This window comes from Myxocyprinus asiaticus, chromosome 9 (genome assembly GCF_019703515.2).
Source record: "Myxocyprinus asiaticus isolate MX2 ecotype Aquarium Trade chromosome 9, UBuf_Myxa_2, whole genome shotgun sequence".
In the NCBI taxonomy this organism is placed as follows: Eukaryota; Metazoa; Chordata; class Actinopteri; order Cypriniformes; family Catostomidae; genus Myxocyprinus; species Myxocyprinus asiaticus.
This window is the reverse complement of record NC_059352.1, coordinates 42497846-42518712: the sequence shown is the minus strand read 5'-3', so window position 1 is coordinate 42518712 and position 20867 is coordinate 42497846. Positions and strand designations below refer to the sequence as shown.

General features: G+C 38.0%; 1 protein-coding gene and 1 pseudogene across 2 annotated transcripts in view; one reads left to right on the top strand and one right to left on the bottom strand.

The window, feature by feature from the left end:
- Positions 1 to 6177, bottom strand: part of atp7b (ATPase copper transporting beta) — a 42782-nt gene extending 36605 nt beyond the window's left edge. Inside the window, exons 1-2 of one of the 2 annotated variants that reach the window (XM_051707407.1) lie at positions 5847 to 6177; positions 824 to 1715 (exon numbers count right to left, since the gene is read on the bottom strand). In XM_051707407.1, the coding sequence (XP_051563367.1) occupies positions 824 to 1715; positions 5847 to 6026 (1072 nt within the window). In that variant the 5' untranslated portion in view covers positions 6027 to 6177. The remainder of the gene's footprint in view (positions 1 to 823; positions 1716 to 5846) is intronic. The other variant, XM_051707406.1, reaches the window with a different exon arrangement.
- A 1347-nt stretch (positions 6178 to 7524) lies between these two features.
- On the top strand, positions 7525 to 13780 carry LOC127445686 (serine/threonine-protein kinase pim-1-like; annotated as a pseudogene).
- Positions 13781 to 20867: the final 7087 nt, after the last annotated feature.

Sequence of the window (20867 nt, the reverse complement as noted above, 5' to 3'; positions counted from 1 at the left end):
CTAGATAAAGATTTTGCTAGTTTCATGATATCTACTAGATTTTAGAAGCAATGAAAGATAAGGTTTTTGATTGCCAATTTTTTAATCCATATCAATTGTTTTAAACTTGGGAAACGATAAACTACACATTCACACAAACACTAATAAATATAGGGCAATTTTTATAAAAAGATCCACTTGAAAGTAGCTAGTAGCTAATTGTTAGATATTAGTTTTATATACTGTATTTCACTCTTATTTGCTTATTTGGGTGAAAGAGGTGTCCAAGTTACATTTTACCCCAACAATACTACATTTTTTATTAAATCAAATTTGCTATTAGGACCCTTAAGACTTTTTTGCATTGTGTCATTATTTTAAGGAAAATTAAGGTCTTTTTACCCCCATATCTCATTACTGTAATGCAAATTACAGTCTCGTTCTCATTACTGTAACATCCAAAAAAGATTAATATAGGCCTATACATTTTAAAGTATTAATTTAAAAAAATGATTTTAATTTTTTTTTTAAATGCAAAACAGAATTGTTTATTGTAGCCTAATGAAAGTCAATAACAAACGCATTACATTAATGACAACTAGGTGGTAAAATGTGCTTAATTGTCCTGAATATAATGTCACAATGCAAAAAATTATATGGGTCCTAATAGTAGACAACATTCTTTTGATGCAAAAATATGATTTTTTACTATTTCCCCTCATGTTTTGGCGTGAAATGTATTTATGAGTTTCAATTACATGTAGCCCCAGTGAGAAAGAAAATTATCTTCACCACACAAGATACAGGTTTGTCGTTTTTGTATTTATGTATTTAATAGGCCTACCTTGTTCTAGCCACGCTTCAAATCCCATGTCCTCGATTGCTGCCTGCAGTTCTTCTGGACAGGTCAAGCTGGAGTCGAATGTTACAATTCCCTTCTTTTCCTGTAAGTAAACCTTTATGGAATGTACCCCAGCTCTCTGGGACACCATTTCCTCTATGGCTTGAACACAAGAGATGCATGTCATTCCTTCTATTTTGATGGTGACGCGCTGTGATGAAATACTGACCAAAGAATTCGATCTGGATTCTGAGTTCCAACCAGGTATGGAAACCCTAAAATTCCCAGGTGGAATCTCCTCCAACAAACCTTTAACTGTCTCCAAGGTTAACAGAGATGGGTCAAATCTAAGGTCCACACTTCCTTTTTCCAATGACACAAATACAAAGTTGACACCTAATATTCCTGATAAGGTCTCAGTTATGTTCTTGACACAAGACCCACAATGCATCCCTTCTACACCTAAAGTCACCTCAGACCAATCAGCGGAGATGGGCGCAGCACAAGTCCCAGTTGCCGCAGGCTGTAGTTGACTAGGCAAGACCAGAATTGAGGCATCAAACCCCATGTCCTCTATGTGTCCTCTCAAAACCTCAGGTGTTACCTTTGAAGGGTGAAACCTCACAGATGTTTCTTTATCGCTCAAAGACACCTGGACATTTAGAACCCCTTGAAGAGTTCTAAGCCGTTCTTCAATAGATCGGACGCATGTCTGACAGGTCATTCCTTGCACCCTGATCTTCACCTCACTCTCCTCCACCACCATCTCTCCCATCTGGACCCGGGCGAGGTGACCCAAACTGGTCTTCAATTCATTGGGGCCCCCTGGCTCAAAACCAAGATTATCAAAAGCATGTTGTTGAGGGGTCCAGGCGTCATGTGGACCTTTATTCTTCTACACAAATAGAAGAAAACTGAGTTTAAACACATTAGATTAAACGTTTTGCTTTCCAGTTGTAAAGTGTAATTTCATTCAATTTGCAGTGAAACATTGTAGCATGGGTAAAGAACTGCAAGCCATTTTGTTAAAACTCTTTGAAGAATGTGCACCCAACTGAACCCAAGAAATCTGCTCAAAATCTGAGGCTCCACAAGCACTTGACACAAAAGTATTAATACAAACCTTTCCCATTTTAGAGCATCAAAGAACAGATTAGTGCTGAGGTTGTTGGTCTGAACTGTCACAAGACTTGAAATTTTCTCTTGCTCTGTTAGTGCCATATTACAATGTGAGAGCTGATCACATTGGACCAGAGTAGCATGTTTATTTAACTTTACATTAGTGGTTAAAAGGATAGTTCACCCAAAAATGAAAATTCTCTCATCATTTGCTCAACCTCATGCCATCACAGATGTTTATGACTTTCTTTCTTCTGCTGAACACAAATTAATATTTTTAGAAGAATATCTCAGCTCTTTAGGTCCATTCAATGCAAGTGAATGGTGACCAGAACTCCATAAGTTCCAGAAAGGAGATAAAGTCAGCATAAAAGTACTCCATAAGACTCCAGTGATTTAAACAATGTCTTGTGAAGTGATCCAGTTAGTTTTGGGTGAGAACAGACTAAAATGTAACTACTTTTCACTGTACATTTTGTCATTGCAGTCTCTAGGCACGATCATGATTGCAAGCTCGATTACACTTCCTAGCGCTTGATGTATGCGCAGAGCGCTAGATGGCGCTATAGGAAGTGTAAACCAGCTAAAATGATCGCCAAGGAGACTGCTGTCAAGATGTACAGTGAAAAGGAGTTACATATTTTGGTCTGTTCTCACTCAAAACCAACTGGATCACATCAGAAGACATCGATTAAATCACTGGAGTATTATGGATTACTTTTATGTGGCTTTTAATGCGATTTTTTTAGCTTAAAGATCTAGTCACCATTCACTTGCATTGTATGGACCTACAGAGCTGAGATATTCTTCTAAAAATCTCTGTGTTCAGCAAAAGAAAGAAAGTCACACCTCTGGGATGGCATGAGGGTTAGTAAATGATGAGAGGATTTTCATTTTTGGGTGAGCTATCCCTTTAAAACTACTAAATAACACATAAATTACCTATTTTTAGCTAAACAGTTGTTCAGAACACATAAATGAATGAATGTTATTGCATCATATAACAAAATATCAAACCAAGTGGTGATTATTTTCAAGAAAATGTAAAAGAAGTGCACTTCTAGGACAGCTGCGTAAACTTGACTGGAACTGACTTTGGCCAATAAAAATCACCATTAATTGTAAAAAATAAATGGTTTGCAAAAAGTGAAGGTCTAGCATCACTTATTTTCTAAAGACATTTGTTTATATATTTTGTAATCAAATTGCACTGAAATTCAGACATTTTAAGTGTGGCTTAAGTCGGAGCCCATTGTTGGGGCCATTATACTGTATATATGTATAATATATTTACATAGACAATGTGCATTTTCTATTCAAATTTGTTCTGCTCATGCAAAGCTTGAATACTTCTCATCTTCTGAGTCAATTTGGGCCATTCAACCTTTCATTTGATTGAGGCAAATTCTTTATTGTTCTATTATTAAAATAGTAACACTTTCCAATAAGGGCTGGGTTTCCCGATAACGTTGCAACTTAAGCTTTAACGATCATCTTAACTAAAGTCGCTCCTTATTTTACGATGGAGTAACACCCGTTTCCCAAACCAGCACGTAGATCGCTCATTATAAAGTAGAACTTAAGTGCTTCGTTACGTGAGTTGTCCGGTCCAAAGGTGCTGATCACTTTAGCCGGTATGTCCAGGAGTTTGTCTTCTCAAAATGAAAATAACGTGGAAACAGGGGCGGACTGGCCGTCAGGAGCACCGGGCATTTCCCAGTGGGCCGCTGGGTAATTTGGGCCTGCCTATCCTTCAGGTGATGAGGCTTACTTTGTACAGCAGAAACAGTGCTTGTCAAAACATAGGGCTTTTCATTTTTTCTCAAGAATAATCTGGGGAAGGAATTAAAACCCTACAGATATAAAGATGCAACAAACTCAAATAGAGGGAAAATATGAACAAATAATCTGCAAAATATTTGCAAAGATCTACACTTTAAGAGGTATGTTTATTTTTTTATTTTATTTTTTACATTTATTTATATTTGTTTATATTTATATATGTACATATTCTGGCCAACTTTGTTTTCATACATTTTTTTAAATAAATAATTTACACATAGTTATGTGGGTAATTGACATGAAATTTTAAGTATTGTCATTAGTGTCCTGCTATGTATCACTTTCTTCATCTAAACTATTAAACAATTTTTTTTTGTTTTTTTTGTTTTGTTTTTTCAAACACAAAAATTTGAAATTGAGCAGGAAAATGAAATCAATGAGCCGGTGTGTTGCTTTTCACACGGGAAGTCGGCATGCTGTTATCCAAGGATCGGCACATTGTGATAGTTGCATGGGAGACCACAGTTCAATGCCCAGTCAAGTGAGGAAGTAATCACATTTGTATAAACAATCACAAGCATGATAAGGAGGTTGCATTTTTGTCCCTAACATTGCATTTTGTCTCTACTAATGTTTAGGGTTAGATTTGGGTTTTGGTTGGGGGGTAGAATAAATAAAATAAGCATTTCTCTTCACTGTTTTACACCCTGTTCAGCTGAAAACAATTCTTTTTATAACTGGCTTCTGGCGACCTCTCCTGGATATAAATGGATGTCACACTTGTTTATATGCTCTGAAACACTTACCGCTTTAGCCTCTGGAGGCAATTTTCAAAGTCGGTCAATGTATACCGATTTCGGCTAAAGAAAAATCGGCACACACTTGCCGATTTTTATGTGAGCTCAGGCTGGTTATGGTGTGGTGTGTTGCGGGCCGGGTTTGGTGTGCTGCTCTGGGCCAGAAAGTCCAGGGCCACTTTTTAGACCTAGTCCACCCCTGGGTGGAAATACTGACAAACATGGAAGTTGTTTGTCGAGGCACCAAAATGTATTATCTAACTATTACAGAATTTATTTAAAGAAATAATTATGGCTTTAGTAAGACAGAGTTTCAGATGTATTGATGCTCAATTATAGAGATTAATGAAAGTGACGCAATAAATGCATGTAACGTGAATATATGCTATGTGAATCATAAAGGGCTCTCATGTAGCCTAAAGTTTTGTTCCTTTGTCTGGAAACTGAACAAATGCACACTGAACAGGACTAAAATGACAGGCATCAGTATTGAACTACTCATAGACCTGTCTAAATATTAATAGATCATCTGGTTAGTTGAATGTACGGTGTACTTGTAGCCTAACTGCCATTATGCATCATGCAATTTGTTACTGCCTTGTAAAAAGACTATAGGTGAGCTGATTTGAACCAGCCATTGGAGGAAGAAAGAAGAGGAGGAGGATGAAGAAAGAGAGAGGGAATCTGTCATTGCACACTCTAGCTATAAACTCCTCTGTTAATCAAATTTTAATTATTTATTAAGGCATATTTATTTAAGTTTTAAACTGCGTGGTCACACTACTCACATATGTCTTCTTAAATAATCTGTTTAATAAGAACATGTTGTCTTTCTGTTGCCATTACAATTATGCTTATCAAAGAAGGCTAACATAATGTTATACTGTCTTGTAAATTTAGACCTATCACGTCGCACGATCAAAATATATTATTACAATGTATTAAAAGTCCCATTGTCTTTTATAAACTGTAAAAGATGCCAGAAAGACATGTTTAAGTTGCACTTAATGGACTTAAGAGCGGTTCAAATCTCTCGTTAACTGCTTTGATGACGATGCTTTTGGGAAACGTGCCTTTGAGATTAAATACTACTTAAGTGCTGCTAACGGTCTACTTAGTGCTTCGGGAAACCCAGCCAGTGTTGTATTTTGTTTAACATTAACTATAACTGGATTTTCCGATAACGCCTTTAAGATCATTGAACGATAATTAAACAAGAATTTAAGTAAGTTTCTATCTTTTAAAATTGTTAAGGCAAAATGTTTTCTTAATTAAACTTATGGCTACTGTAACTTTCTGTTCCATTTTTATACATCAATGCGACTAACCTTATTTTCCTTGAGTCCGTCTTTGCTGTTTTGTGAGAAACCACAAATGCAAGGATCCGACCCGCAGCGACAAAGAGGTCTGCAGTCGTCCATGCACATCTGTTCCCCGCTGACTGTCCCATTATCAGACGACTTCGAGATAAACTTGACAAGGTTACTGACCGGACTGAGTTTATTCATTGTATCGGTGTCCTACACTAGACTTAAGGCTGAAATTTAATTTCTAAACTAATAATATAGTCGCTCCTCTGCTGCAAATCTCTGCTTTTGTGTTGGCTGTAGGTGAACAGGTTGTTCTGTGGCGTGACGGCGCGCATTTAAATCTCTGCAGGTTTTGCGCTCAGCTCCGCTTATCATCACCGTTCCTGCATATCTGCCGCTGTGGATTTTGCACTCGTCACCGCCTGTCAAACTTTTGCACGTCAAATTTTCTGTTAATGATTGAACCGAATGAGATAACCGTGTGCACAGTGCACAACTAAAACAAATAAAGGTCGGAAATCACACGACACGGCTGTATGACTTCTCTCTGTGTGTGTGTGTGTGTGTGTGTGTGGGCGGGTTTGGGTGTTTTTTTAGGTTACAAACTGTTAATTACAAGGGTATTCATGTGGTTTATTAGGACATTTCTAGGGTCCCCATAAATCAAATCGCTTAAAAAACATACTAAACGAAGTTTTTTTGAAAATGTAAAAATGCAGAAAATTTTTTGTGAGGGTTAGGTTTTGGGGTAGATTTAGAGTTAGGGGATAGAATCTATAGTTCATACAGTATAAAAATCATTATGTCTATGGAGAGTCCTCATAAGGATAGCCGCAACAACGCGCGTGCGCGTGTGTGTGTATTAATTAGCTATAGTTTGCGGACAAATTTGTACCCAGAAGTGAGCAAACTCGGACAAAAACTCACTCGGAGAACATTTTAAGATGTCCTCATTTGAAATTAAATTAGTTAAATATTGATTTTTGAAATTCTGATAATGCTAAAAGTTTTCTGTTAAGGTTTAGGGTGTGGCTTAGGGTAGAAAAATGAAATGGCCTCACACTAAAAATGCAGAAAGATTTCTGTGGTTTCTGTGGAGGAGTAGATGTGTAAATAAAATAAATAAAACGATTAAAAATATAATTTGATTCCACTGCCTCTACTGGCTAGGCTATACACGTTGTTAGCATGTCTGTTATTTCACTAACAAAAGTAGGCCTACCAAAAAATGTTTACCATGGTGTTTTTTTTGGACATATTAATAGTAACAATATTAATATAATGGTATTCTTTGAAATACCTTAGAGTACCAGGTAAATAAAATGGAATCGATATGGTCATCGTTCAGTATATAGGCAATATTAAAGCACCATATTTCCATACCGTCATGGTAGATACTTTTTGTAAGAGTTATATTTTGCAGAGACTTTTCTCTAGTTAAATAAAAATAAACTCTGCCACACTGAAACACATTCTTCACTTTTACTTTGCAGTGATCGATTTAGTGCATATTATCTATAGCCTATGCTGGTTCCACCTATTAAACCAGCTATTTTAATTCAACCTATAGAATATTAGCCAACTTTTATTATCACTATACGGTCGAAGATCCTCATTCAAGCGGAATAAACTACAGTAAGATTCTGTATTTTGGCCTCTACTACAATGCCAAAGATCAATACACATCAGTTGCATCATGTACGGAGGTTGTGAAGGTCAGCTTACCCATACTGTACACCTGGTGGACCCGTACATCGCTTGCAGGGGGGAACATTTATTAACCAAGAGTGGCGTTGTTCTGAAGGATGGATACTGACCTCTCATATCGCGCTCAAACAGCCACATGACTGTCATGGACCTTTAATTAAAACCAGCATCCGCAGGAAACCCTTATAAAAATGTCTATGGTAACCATAGTTTCCGTCAAAATGCTACAGTCATTATTGCTACGGTAAAAAAAAAAAAAAAAAAAAAAAAAGCCTAAAGTAAGTTGGGTTGTGTGCTAGAATTGAGAAATGCTTTTCTAATTCAATTCCTGAATTTGAACTGAGGTACAGGATCCAGAATTAGAATTAAAGAAAGTAGAATTAAAATGGATTGAGTGATAGTGGCCTTTAGCCCCTGCAACAGGGGGGCTTTTCCCCAAATACTTTCCTTTCACTTACTGGACAGTTATTAAAAAAAAAAAACTTTTGTTTTCATCACCTTGAACAAAACTGAAAATTATATATATACACTATATTGCCAAAAGTATTCGCTCATCTGCCTTTAGACGCATATGAACTTAAGTGACATCCCATTCTTAATCCATAGGGTTTAGTATGACGTCGGCCCACCCTTTGCAGCTATAACAGCTTCAACTCTTCTGGGAAGGCTTTCCACAAGGTTTAGGAGTGTGTTTATGGGAATTTTTGACCATTCTTCCAGAAGCGCATTTGTGAGGTCAGACACTGATGTTGGACGAAAAGGCCTGGCTCGCAGTCTTCGCTCTAATTCATCCCAAAGGTGCTCTATCGGGTTGAGGTCAGGACTCTGTGCAGGCCAGTCAAGTTCTTCCACACCAAACTCGCTCATCCATGTCTTTATGGACCTTGCTTTGTGGACTGGTGCGCAGTCATGTTGGAACAGGAAGGGGCCATCCCCAAACTGTTCCCACAAAGTTGGGAGCATGGAATTGTCCAAAATCTCTTGGTATGCTGAAGCATTCAGAGTTCCTTTCACTGGAACTAAGGGGCCAAGCCCAGCTCCTGAAAAACAACCCCACACCATAATCCCCCTCTACCAAACTTCACAGTTGGCACAATGCAGTCAGACAAGTACCGTTCTCCTGGCAACCGCCAAACCCAGACTCGTCCATCAGATTGCCAGATGGAGAAGCGTGATTTGTCACTCCAGAGAACGCGTCTCCACTGCTCTAGAGTCCAGTGGCGGCGTGCTTTACACCACTGCATCCGACGCTTTGCATTGCACTTGGTGATGTATGGCTTGGATGCAGCTGCTCGGCCATGGAAACTCATTCCATGAAGCTCTCTACGCACTGTTCTTGAGCTAATCTGAAGGCCACATGAACTTTGGAGGTCTGTAGCGATTGACTTTGCAGAAAGTTGGCGACCTCTGCGCACTATGCGCCTCAGCAACCGCTGACCCCGCTCTGTCATTTTACGTGGCCTACCACTTCGTGGCTGAGTTGCTGTCATTCCCAATCGCTTCCACTTTGTTATAATACCACTGACAGTTGACTGTGGAATATTTAGTAGCGAGGAAATTTCACGACTGGACTTGTTGCACAGGTGGCATCCTATCACAGTACCGCGCTGGAATTCACTGAGCTCCTGAGAGCGGCCCATTCTTTCACAAATGTTTGTAGAAGCAGTCTGCATGCCTAGGTGCTTCATTTTATACACCTGTGACCATGGAAGTGATTGGAACACCTGAATTAAATTATTTGGATGGGTGAGCGAATACTTTTGGCAATATAGTGTATATATATATATATATATATATATATATATATATATATATATATATATATATATATATATATATCTACCACACCTGGAGTCGCGAGTAACCCAGAAAAGAAAAGGTGACTATCAAGATGGAAGAGGCCAAAACAGCAGAGCACTCAGCAAAACCAAGAGGAAGCACATCCCTCCATTTCATATGGCAGACCACACAAACATACTTGCAAAGGTCAAGCTTATTCTTAAAGGGATAGTCACCCAAAATGAAAATTCTCTCATAATTTCCTCACCCTCACGTGTATGACTTTCTTTCTTCTGTTCAACACAAACAAAGATTTTTAGAGAATATCTCAGCTCTGTAGGTCCATTCAATGAAAGTGAATGGCAGCCTGAACTTTATGTTTTGTTTATGGTCCAAAAAGCATAAAAAGTCAGCATAAAAGTAATCCATACGACTCCAGTGGTTAAATCCATGTCCATGGACCTACAGAACTGAGATATTCTTCTGAAAATCAAGAAATTCATACATATCTGGGATTGAATTATTGTGAGTAAATGATGAGAGAATTTTCATTTTTGGGTGAACAATTGAATGATTTGCCATTGAAAATGTCCATCCACTGATTAATTAAAATATGCCATTATTGTTGCTCAAATGCTATTCTTATACAGTTTATTTACTTTAAATGAAAGTTTTTTCAAGAAAACACTGCCAAACTGAATAAATTTCATGTGATATCATATGCATTGCAGTACATTTGAGAAATCCATATATAAAAGGCCCATTGCTGGGCGAAGGAGGGTTTGGCTCTGTGTTTGCTGGGACCCGCAGGTCTGATGGATTGAAAGTAAGACATTCTCAAGTTCCTCACAATATACAGTACTGTATGTCCAGGTCTTCTGTCTAATGCACTGTTACTTTGAGCCTTGAATGATAAACAGCAGCATTCATTTTTTTTCAATTTTACATTCTATTTTTCTACTTTCCTTCTTTTTTAAAACAGTTCAAGATCATATAGTATCATAATAAATAATTGAAATGCAGTATTTAGTAGTGGAATCTCTTCTCCTTATTTAATTGTGCTTTGCAAAGCAGCTTTTAGTACAATCACACCATGACACTTTGTCATACCACATATAATATTAGTGCAGAGCATGAGGTTATCTGTCAGATTTTGCCATGTTAATGTTAGTGTTGTTTATCGGTCTTCAGGTAGCCATCAAGTAAGTCACCAAAGACGGGCAGAAGAGGAGCTAAAAGTTGTAAGTTCCACTTTGAATCAGTTGTATCCATGTTTGTTAAGTTACTTCTGAAATGTAATCTGGTACTGCCAACAAATTACACAATTTAAATTGTAATCAGTGATGTTATCATTCAAATGACACTTTATAGGAAATCAAATTAAAATATTTTTGAATTAGTTTTGATCAAACTCTTATTTATTTGGTGTCAAATGCAAGAATAATTTTGTACTCTTTTGACAAAAACAGATAAAAAAGAGTGAAGAGGAGCATTTTCCTTAAACTACTCCTTTATCATCAACACAAAGTGCCTTACTTACAGGTGCTATATGTAAGACTGACAACAAGCGTTTGAAATGGGTACTGCAGTCCAAATTCTAAATATTGGGAGAGTTGTCTTCCCCGCCCCAGACTCGAATCTCATGCGGGTTGCCAGAGTATCCACACGCAAATTAGCCAACTCAGCATCCGTCTTAAATGATTTCTGGGCTTTAAGCTGTCTCCATCTTCCAAAGGCATCGCCAGTATTTATCCTTGTTTTACTACGCCTCTGGTCATGGTGGTTTTTAGACGGATGGCGAGGCTTTTTAAGTCGGGTGGAATCTGTTATCTCTGATCCAGTTCGTTTGCTGGCTTCCATGGCTGCAGCACGCAGTGTTGTTTGCCTGCAAACTTGTTCAAATCTGGCAACTTGGCAGTGTCGAAATACTATTGGTGAGCGGGCAGTGGGCGGGATCACACAGGCCAAAACATAAACATAAATTGTTTGGAAACTTAAAAGTAGAATATACTAGCTGTAGCATTGTTATCGTAGAAGCCAGTATTTCAATTCAGCATGTTTCCTAATTCTCTAATGACATATTATGGTCATTTTATGATTTAGTACAGTAAAAATATTACATATAGCACCTTTAAAGTTTTCTAGTTTCTGTATATGTTCAAGTAATTTTTGTAATCCAGATTAAATGTAATCTGTTACTACCCAACAAAGGTTATATACACATACACATCAGCATTTAGCCCTTTACCAATGATAAAATGACACATTAGAACATGTGATTTAAAAAATCTTCTACTATTGCAGGAAGGCCGAAGTTTTGTGCCTTTGGAGGTCGCATTGATGAACCAGGTCAACTCAGCTCTGGTCTTTCTCAGTGTCCTGCAGCTTGTGGAGTGGTTTGACTATCTCAACGCTACATCATGATCCTGGAACGCCCTGATCCTTGCCAAGATGTCGAAAAGTTCTGTGAGGAAAATGGCTGTTTGGAGGAGAACCTGGCCAAAAGGGTGATGGTGCAGCTGGTTAATGCACTCAAACACCGCAAAAGCCAAGGAGTCCTGCACCGGGACGTCAAGACAATAAAATCTGCTCATTTGCATGAATTCTTATGAAGTCAAGCTGTTGGATTTTGGTTGCGGAGACCTCTTGAAGGATTTTGCCTATAGAACGTTTGCAGGTTGGTAGTGTCAGTTTCAGACGGCATGCCCATGGACTGCCCACAGTTTATTCTTTGACCGCCTGATGCATATTGCATGCAAAATTGGAAATCCCATTATAGATCTAGTAAGCCCTAATCTGACTGGTGGTTTTACACAATTTCCGAAAGTAAGAGCGCAACATTGTTTTTATCAGTCCACCTCGAAACAAATTGTGTTTACAAGGTACCATCATTTAAACTAAGTTATCTTCAAAAGTTTTCCTGATTAGTAGCATCAAATCTTTTTGTTTGAGGCACTTCGTAGCAAGTAAGTTGTTATCCACAAGCAGAACTGTAAATTCTTCCTTGTTTTCTCAGTCATGTCTGTAAAGTAATCTGTACTTATTTTCTCTACTGAACTTTGAGTCTTTGTGTGTTTTCTGTAAAATTGTTTGACATTTATTATATTTTTCCATGTAGATCTAGTATTGTGGTATAATTTATTTCATATAAACCTGCCCCTAAATGTAATGTTAAAACAAAACAATCTGTGATTGATCGCTTCTGTCACAAAGGTGAGGCAAAGAGACCCAAAAGCAGAGGAACGGTTCAAAGGATTTATTAACAATAAATTATAACTTCAGGAGATCCTGGCACCGACTGCAGTAGAAGGTGTTGAATGTTTTTTCGATGAGTGCACGCTGACCGTGCAGTGAGCAGATCCGTAAGGAATCCTTTGTGAGGAGTGTGTTTGTTGGCAAGTGTAGAGTTGTGGTAGTCAGGAGTAGATTCGTGAGGAATCCTCCATTGAAGAGATGTGGACGAAGAGAACAGGCATACAGCAAACTGGAAGGCAACCACACTCCCGACACGTGGGCAGAGACGGGCAACCAAAACAAATACACAAGACGGGACCAACTTGGCAGAGAGAGCGAGATGAGTTACTTCAACACCAAACAGCAATCTAGCAAATTACATGACACAACAAAGGGCTAAAATGGCCAGTGAATTAGTGGAAAGACAGGTGCTGCTAGCACGCTAATTAGTGGTGTGATCAGCGTTCCCATGGAAACACTGATCATGTATGCCGACATCACAAGAGACACATGAGGGAGAGAAATAACAAAACAAACAGAACAGACAGAGGAACTCATCGGAACCGTGACAGCTTCACATGTCAGTCAGACGGACTCTTCCGATCTAAGTGGGCGATTCTTTGCCAGAATAAGCTGCAATGTGGACGAGACCTTTTATTATCGACAACGCTCAACGAATGTTCTAATACGTGGATATTTTTGCTAAGTTTCGGCAATCCAAAAAACTCTTTGACTCAAAGGAGTTGAATATATTTTGATACCTACAATTTGATTGGACTGGAATCTTTTCACTTGTTGTTTTGTTTTGTTTTTTAACCTCCTGTTGGGTCTCTCAGGCACTCTTGAGTACAACCGATATTATGCCAGACCAGCCACTGTTTGGTCTGTGAGGGTGACACTGTACAGCATTCTATGTGGCTCAGTCCATTTCAGTACCAGAAAGGATGTAATCGAAGGCAGACTACGCTTCACTAAAGAGCTGTCTATAGGCAAGAAAGTGCAAACATAAATCTTTCCACAAAGAGGAGACACATATCATGCTTAAACCAAAAGAAAATCACTATTCTGTATTACTGAAGACAAGTACTGTGTTCTATGTAACAGAGTGTCATCATTTGATAGCCTGGTGCCTCAGTGCTGAGGTGGAAGACCGTCCCAGCTTAGAGAACATTGAGCACCATGCATGGTTGCAGGTAGGGACCACTAGGAGCATAAAGCACAGGGACAGATGAGACAGTTGCTAGACACCTACAGCAACGAGGAGACATCAATCATAACAAATCATTAATCTCCCATTCACAGCTATCAAAATTTACCCTGGAATCATTAACTTCCCCGTTTTAAAACCCAGAAGTGTGAAAAGGGTCCATTGCTCCCAAAGTTAATAGATAACTAACACTTTGCGTAGTGCCTACATTTTGTAGTCTGAACATGCGTGCATGCACACACACATACACACACTGCAAAAGCACACCAGTGCACCTGTTTTATGATACAACACATTTTGAAATCTAATATACACTCACTGAGCACTCTATTAGGAACACTATGGTCCTAAGAAAGTGTCTGACATTATCTTCTGCTGTTGTAACCCATCTGCCTCAATGTTCGACCTGTTGTGCATTCTGAGATGCTATTCTCCTGACTACAATTGTACAGAGTGGTTATCTGAGTTACCGTAGCATTTCTGTCAGCTCAAACCAGTCTGGCCTTTCTCCGTTGACCTCTCTCACCAGCAAGGTGTTTCCGTCCACAGAACTGCCACTCACTGGATGTTTTTTGTTTTTGGCACCATTCTGAGTAAACTCGAGAGACTGTTTTGCGTGAAAATCCTAGGAGATAAGCAGTTACAGAAATACTCAAACCAGCACGTCTGGTACCAACAATCATGCCACGGTCAAAATCACTGAGATCACATTTTTTCCCCATTCTGATGGTTGATGAGAACATTAACTGAAGCTCCTGACCTGTATCTGATTGGCTGATTAGAAAATCGCATGAAAAATAGGTGTACATGTGTTCCTAATAAAGTGCTCACTGAGTGTATGTCCCATAAGTAAAGTGTAATTCCTGTGTTGTAAGTCTGTAACTTGATATTAACACAAAATAAATTTGATCTGTATTCTTCTGACTTCCTTTTTTCATGCTTACATTTTTATTTTATTTATTTTTTTGCCTAAATATGGCCAAAAAACATTGCAAACCTGTAAACAGCGGTGTGCAAGCAAAGAAAGGGTGTCAAGACCGTGTAGAATCAACCTGTGTAAAAATAAACTATTGTAAAAGTGTAAATGACTTGTTTTTGGTGGAAATAATTTTCCGAAAATCTCCAATATACATTGTTCCATTTTCCATTCTGTTGCACTTACATTTTTTGCAGGACTTTCTATGATGCCAAAAAATTATATTTTATCCATCCATCCAGCTATTAATAAAAATTGATAATTTGGCGTATCGCCTCCAGCAAAACAGTGAGTGCTGATGTGTACTACACAGATAGAATGTTTAAATTTGCAGTAGTTATGACACATGCTTATGTTGTTTGCAGAAGTCCTCTGTCCTGTCACAAACATCCTGTCATGACCCACATACGTCAGGAGAGTGACAGCAAGACTCAACGAGCTCCACACTGGAAGTATGCTTGCTTCGTTGAGTCTTTTGCCGTAACACTTATAGCCAAACAGTGAGTGATGATACATACTACACAGATAGAATGTTAAATTGCAGTACTTATGACATATGCATTTAGGTTTTTTGCAGACGTCCTCTGTCCTGCCATCACCATGAAGTCGCGACCCACCATGCCAAGGGAGCAACAGCAAGACTCATCAAACTCCACACTGAAAGTATGCTTGCTGCGTTGAGTCTTTTAGCATAACTCTTCCAGTCAAGCAGTGAGTGATGTTGTATACTACCTAGATAGAGTGTTTTAAATTGCAGTAGTTTTGGCACATGCTTTTTTATGTTGATTGCAGAAGTCCTTTATCCTGCCATTACCATGATGTTTTGACCCGTCTATGCCAAGGAAGTGACAGCAAGACTCATCACTACATGTAGGTTTGAGGCATTGAGTCTTTTTGCATAACATTTCCAGTCAGACAGTGAGTGATGTTGCATACTACATATACAATATAAAGTGTTTAAAACTGCACTAGTTAGGACACATGCTTTTTTGTTTTTTGCAGATGTCCTCTGTACTGCCACCACCATGATGTCATAACCCACTGTGGTGATGTGGGCATGGCCGAGCGACGTCTATGAAGAGTGAGGCCGGGAGAGGATAAACGGTAAGGATTGACACCTGTGGGAAATTATTTCTTAACAATAAGAGCTGGAGAGGGATAAAAAGGGAGTCCAGACCGCTGGAAGAGAGAGAGAGAGACGCACGCAGCCGAGTTTTTGTGTGTGTGTGTGTGCACATGCGTGCATGCTTGGGAATGTGCACGTGTGTGTGCGTACATGCATGTGTGTGCATTTGTTAAGCTGAAAAGCAAACCCGTTTATGTTACACTGAAAAGTGTGCACACACACACAAGGACTCGGCTGCGTGTGTCTCTCTCTCTCCTCCGGTGGTCTGGACTCCCTTTTTATCCCTCTCCAGTTACAGCATTCTGTATGGAACATAAATGATTGTTTCCGTGATCCTGATTATTGGATTAAACCAAGGCTCAGCGAACTAACCCACAATCCTTGATTAGAAGTCACTATCAACACACATAAAAAGAGATGGTAAATTAACACTGAACAAACAATTAACAAACACAGTTAAATTAACTACTTGCAATTGTGTGTCCTTTTTGCCACTGTAACAAGTGGGCTAAATCCCCTACTTATAATACCTCTACATTACAAATATGTACTTATTTGAAAAATTTTACTTGTTTGGGGAATGACTGCTGAGCAACTATGATGACACAGCTGGAACTTCACTGATAGGACAAACAGATGACATGACCAACAATTATGGATTGCAATAGTGCTATTTCTATTCTTGTACCTGTACATGTAATACATTTTTCAATAGTTTTTAAAAGCTCTTTAGTAAATTGTAAGAAAATAAAAGCTTGTAGTGCATGTGTTTTTCCATGTGTTTAGTAGGCTACATGTTTTCATCTGTATATCCAAGCATACACCTAATTTATCTCTCAACCGGTAGTTTTGCTGCACTGCATATTTCCTAACTCTGCTTTATAATGAAGTGAATTTCATCTGTGCTGATATTATTGTATTTGCATCCCTGCCTCTACCTCAGGCTACCTGTCCCGAGGTTACCAGAACCTGCCAGCTCCAGCTTCAGGTCCAGCCTCATGTACCATTCCCAAGGTTGCTGAGAGATGACTACTTACTGTAGCCTTGCCAACCAGACAGTGAGGGGTGCTTCAGTGACCACTGCCTGCATCATCTCAGTCTTTAGAATGGACTTTGCAGAGAATAAACTACTACCAGCTGCAGCCTACAACATTCAGCCAGAACCAGAGTTGTTTTTCCTTAAGTGTTTTTTGAAGATAACTGCTCATTATCTGTAAAACACATTTGTTTTTGGAAAATAAACATTAAGATTTAAAATTATTTCGACACAGCTGTTGCCTTATAATTGCTTATGTGCATAGCACATTGTATTACTTGAAAGGTGTGCAGATTGTATGTACTGAAATATTTCTTGTGGTTCAATAATTATGTTGAATGACTTTTGTTGTATGTTATATCATGTTCTGTATATGTAATTTAATTTTAAAATTACAAAACAAATTTAAAACAATTTTTTTTTATTTTTTAGATTTGACAAGAAAATAGGTTTAATGTTAACACTGATGTAATAACACTTAAAATTGTTGTGATTATGTGTAGGGCAAGTTACTTGCATAGGGTAAATGCTAAGCTAGTAGGATAACTGGCTAGTGCTATGCTAAGCTAATACCTAGAGAAAGCTCTCTGTTAGCTTTCCCATTCATTGCAATTACATCTGTGTGGCTAGCACAGGGTTTCCCAGAAGTATGTGATATTTTTTTTATAGACGCTCAGTAGGATTGGCTGTCATGTAGCCTATTCGATCACTTGTCAAGGGCAACGGGGTAGGGTTGCACCAGCTGTGCGTAAGGTCTTATATAAGTTGGGACATAAAGTTCACAGTAAGGACTTAGTAACTTCTAGTTAGTTTGTAACTAAGTAAGTGCTTAATTTGTTTGCACCAATGCATATTTGCATAATATGACATTTACCTGTATTGATCCAATAAACAGTCTTCAAATTTGAAACAGAACTGTTAAAAAGCCGTGAATTTCAATTTGATCTTGTTATAGTTGATGTTCAAATCTTGTTTGCTCATGTACACTGCCGTTCAAAAGTTTGGGGTCACTTGAATGAAAGGTTTCTCATTATCTTAAAAACCTTTTTATTTGAAGGCATATGCTTAAATGTATGAAATTAGTTTTGTAGACAAAAATATAATTGTGCCAACATATTAATTTATTTCATTACAAAACTAAAAGTTTATAAAAAAAAAAAAAAAAAAAAAAAGAAAGAAAGAAAAAAGAAACGGTTTTGAAATGGATGACTTGGATCAAATAATAAAGAAAAGCAGCTAATAAGTGCCCAGTATTGATGGGAACTCTTTCAATACTGTTTAAAAAGTATCCCAGGGTGATACCTCAAGAAGCTGGTTGAGAAAATGTCATACATTTCTGCAAAGGCTGTGCAATGGGTGGCTACTTTGAAGATGCTAAAGTATAACATAGTTTTGATTTATTTTGGATTTTATTTTAGTCACAACATAATTCCCATAGTTCTGTTTCTATTCTTCCATAGTTTTGATGACTTTACTATTATCCTTAAATGTGAAAAATAATAATAATAAAGAATAAGTGACCCTAAACTTTTGACCAGTAGTGTAACTGTCAGCTGTAATAAATTATATCCCCATTAAAATACAATACTTAATAAAAGAAGATTTGATAAATAGTATTTTTGCCCTGTGTAAATAACAATATATAGGAACTGTATCTAAAATTAATAAGGGGTGATAAATAAATATCAATACAACAGGCTGGAAAAATTTACATTTATTCATTTTAATTATATATATATATATATATATATATATATATATATATATAGTTGAAGTCAGAAGTTTACATACACCTTAGCCAAATACATTTAAGCTCAGTTTTTCACAATTCCTGACATTTAATCGTAGAAAACATTCCCTGTCTTAGGTCAGTTAGGATCATTACTTTATTTTAAGAATATGAAATGTCAGAATAATAGTAGAGATATTTTATTTATTTCATCACATTCCCAGTGGGTCAGAAGTTTACATACACTTTGTTAGTATTTGGTAGCATTGCTTTAAATTGTTTAATTTGGGTCAAATGTTATGGGTAGCCTTCCACAAGCTTCTCACAATAAGTTGCTGGAATTTTGGCCCATTCCTCTGGACAGAACTGGTGTAACTGAGTCAGGTTTGTAGGCCTCTTTGCTCGCACATGCTTTTTCAGTTCTTCCCACAAATCTTCTAAAGGATTGAGGTCAAGGCTTTGTAATGGACACTCCAGTACCTTGACTTTGTTGTCCTTAAGTCATTTTGCCACAACTTTGGAGGTATGCTTGGGGTCATTGTCCATTTGGAAAACCCATTTGCGACTGAGGTTTAACTTCCTGACTGATTTCTTCAGTATACCCACATAATTTTCCTTCCTCATGATGCCATCTATTTTGTGAAGTGCACCAGTCCCTCCTGCATCAAAGCACCCCCACAACATGATGCTGCCACCCCCATGCTTCACAGTTGGGATGGTGTTCTTTGGCTTGCAAGCCTCACCCTTTTTTCCTCCAAACATAATGATGGTCATTATGGCCAAACAGTTCAATTTTTGTTTCATCACACCAGAGGACATTTCTCCAAAAAGTAAGATCTTTGTTGGAGCAGTGGCTTCTTCCTTGCTAAGCAGCTTTTCAGGTTATGTCAATATAGGACTCATTTTACTGTGGATATAGATACTTCCTGTTTCCTCCAGCATCTTCACAAGGTTCTTTGCTGTTGTTCTGGGATTGATTTGCACTTTTCACACCAAACTACGTTCATCTCTAGGACAGAATGCATTTCCTTCCTGAGTGGTATGATGGCTGCGTGGTCCCATGGTGTTTATACTTGCGTACTATTGTTTGTACAGATGAACATGGTACCTTCAGGCATTTGGAAATTGCACCCAAGGATGAACCAGACTTGTGGAGGTCTGCAATTATTTTTCTGTGGTCTTGGCTGATTTCTTTTGATTTTCCCATGATGTCAAGCAAAGAGGCACTAGTGATGGGTCGTTCATGAATGATTAGTTCATTTTGAACAAATCTTTTATGTGACTCAGAAGAATGAGTAGTCTCAGACAGTGATTCGTTCATTTTGTGTTGGCCGCGCATGTGCATTGCGCAACCTCCTTTCGTTTGTCACGTGAATACCTCATAGGCGCTGTACAGGAAACAGAAATGATTAGTTCACTTTTCAACTCTTTTGGTCTGAGTCGTTCGTTCTTTTGTCACGTGACAGCCGTATACGTTATGCATTGCTCACACAGGAAACAGAAATGATTAGTTCACCTCTCGAGTCTTCTGGTCCGAGTCGTACATTCTTTTGACACGTGACAGCCGTAGTGACAAAAGAACGAATGACTCGGACAAGAAGATTCCAGAGGTGAACTAATCATTTATGTTTCTCATAATTTGTCCTTGGCTACATTATCAATTCTTATTGGGACTATAATCAAAGTTTGCGTAAGTAGACGTGTTGGGGGGGATTTGGCTATTGAAAATTTAACATTTTAATTTAATTCTGCTCAAATTAACAATATGAACAGAATGACTTGAATAAAGATTTTTTCATTTTGCTGAACGAGACTCAAAGATCCAAGTCATTAAAATGATCCGATCTTCCCATCACTAAGAGGCACTGAGTTTGAAGGTAGGCCTTAAAATACATCCACAAGTACAACTCCAATTGACTCCAATTAGCCAATTAGCCTATCAGAATCTAACTGGCTAATTGTCTAAAGGCTTGACATCATTTTCTGGAATTTTCCAGGCTGCTTAAAGGCACAGTTAGCTTAGTGTATGTAAACTTCTGACCCACTGAAATTGTGATATAATCAATTAAAAGTGAAACAATCGGTCTGTAAACAATTGTTGGAAAAATTACTTGTGTCGTGCACAAAGTAGATGTCCTAAACAACTTGCCAAAACTATAGTTTACTAATATGAAATCGGAGTGGTTAAAAAATGAGTTTTAATGACTTCAGCCTAAGTGTATGTAAACTTCTGACTTCAATATAT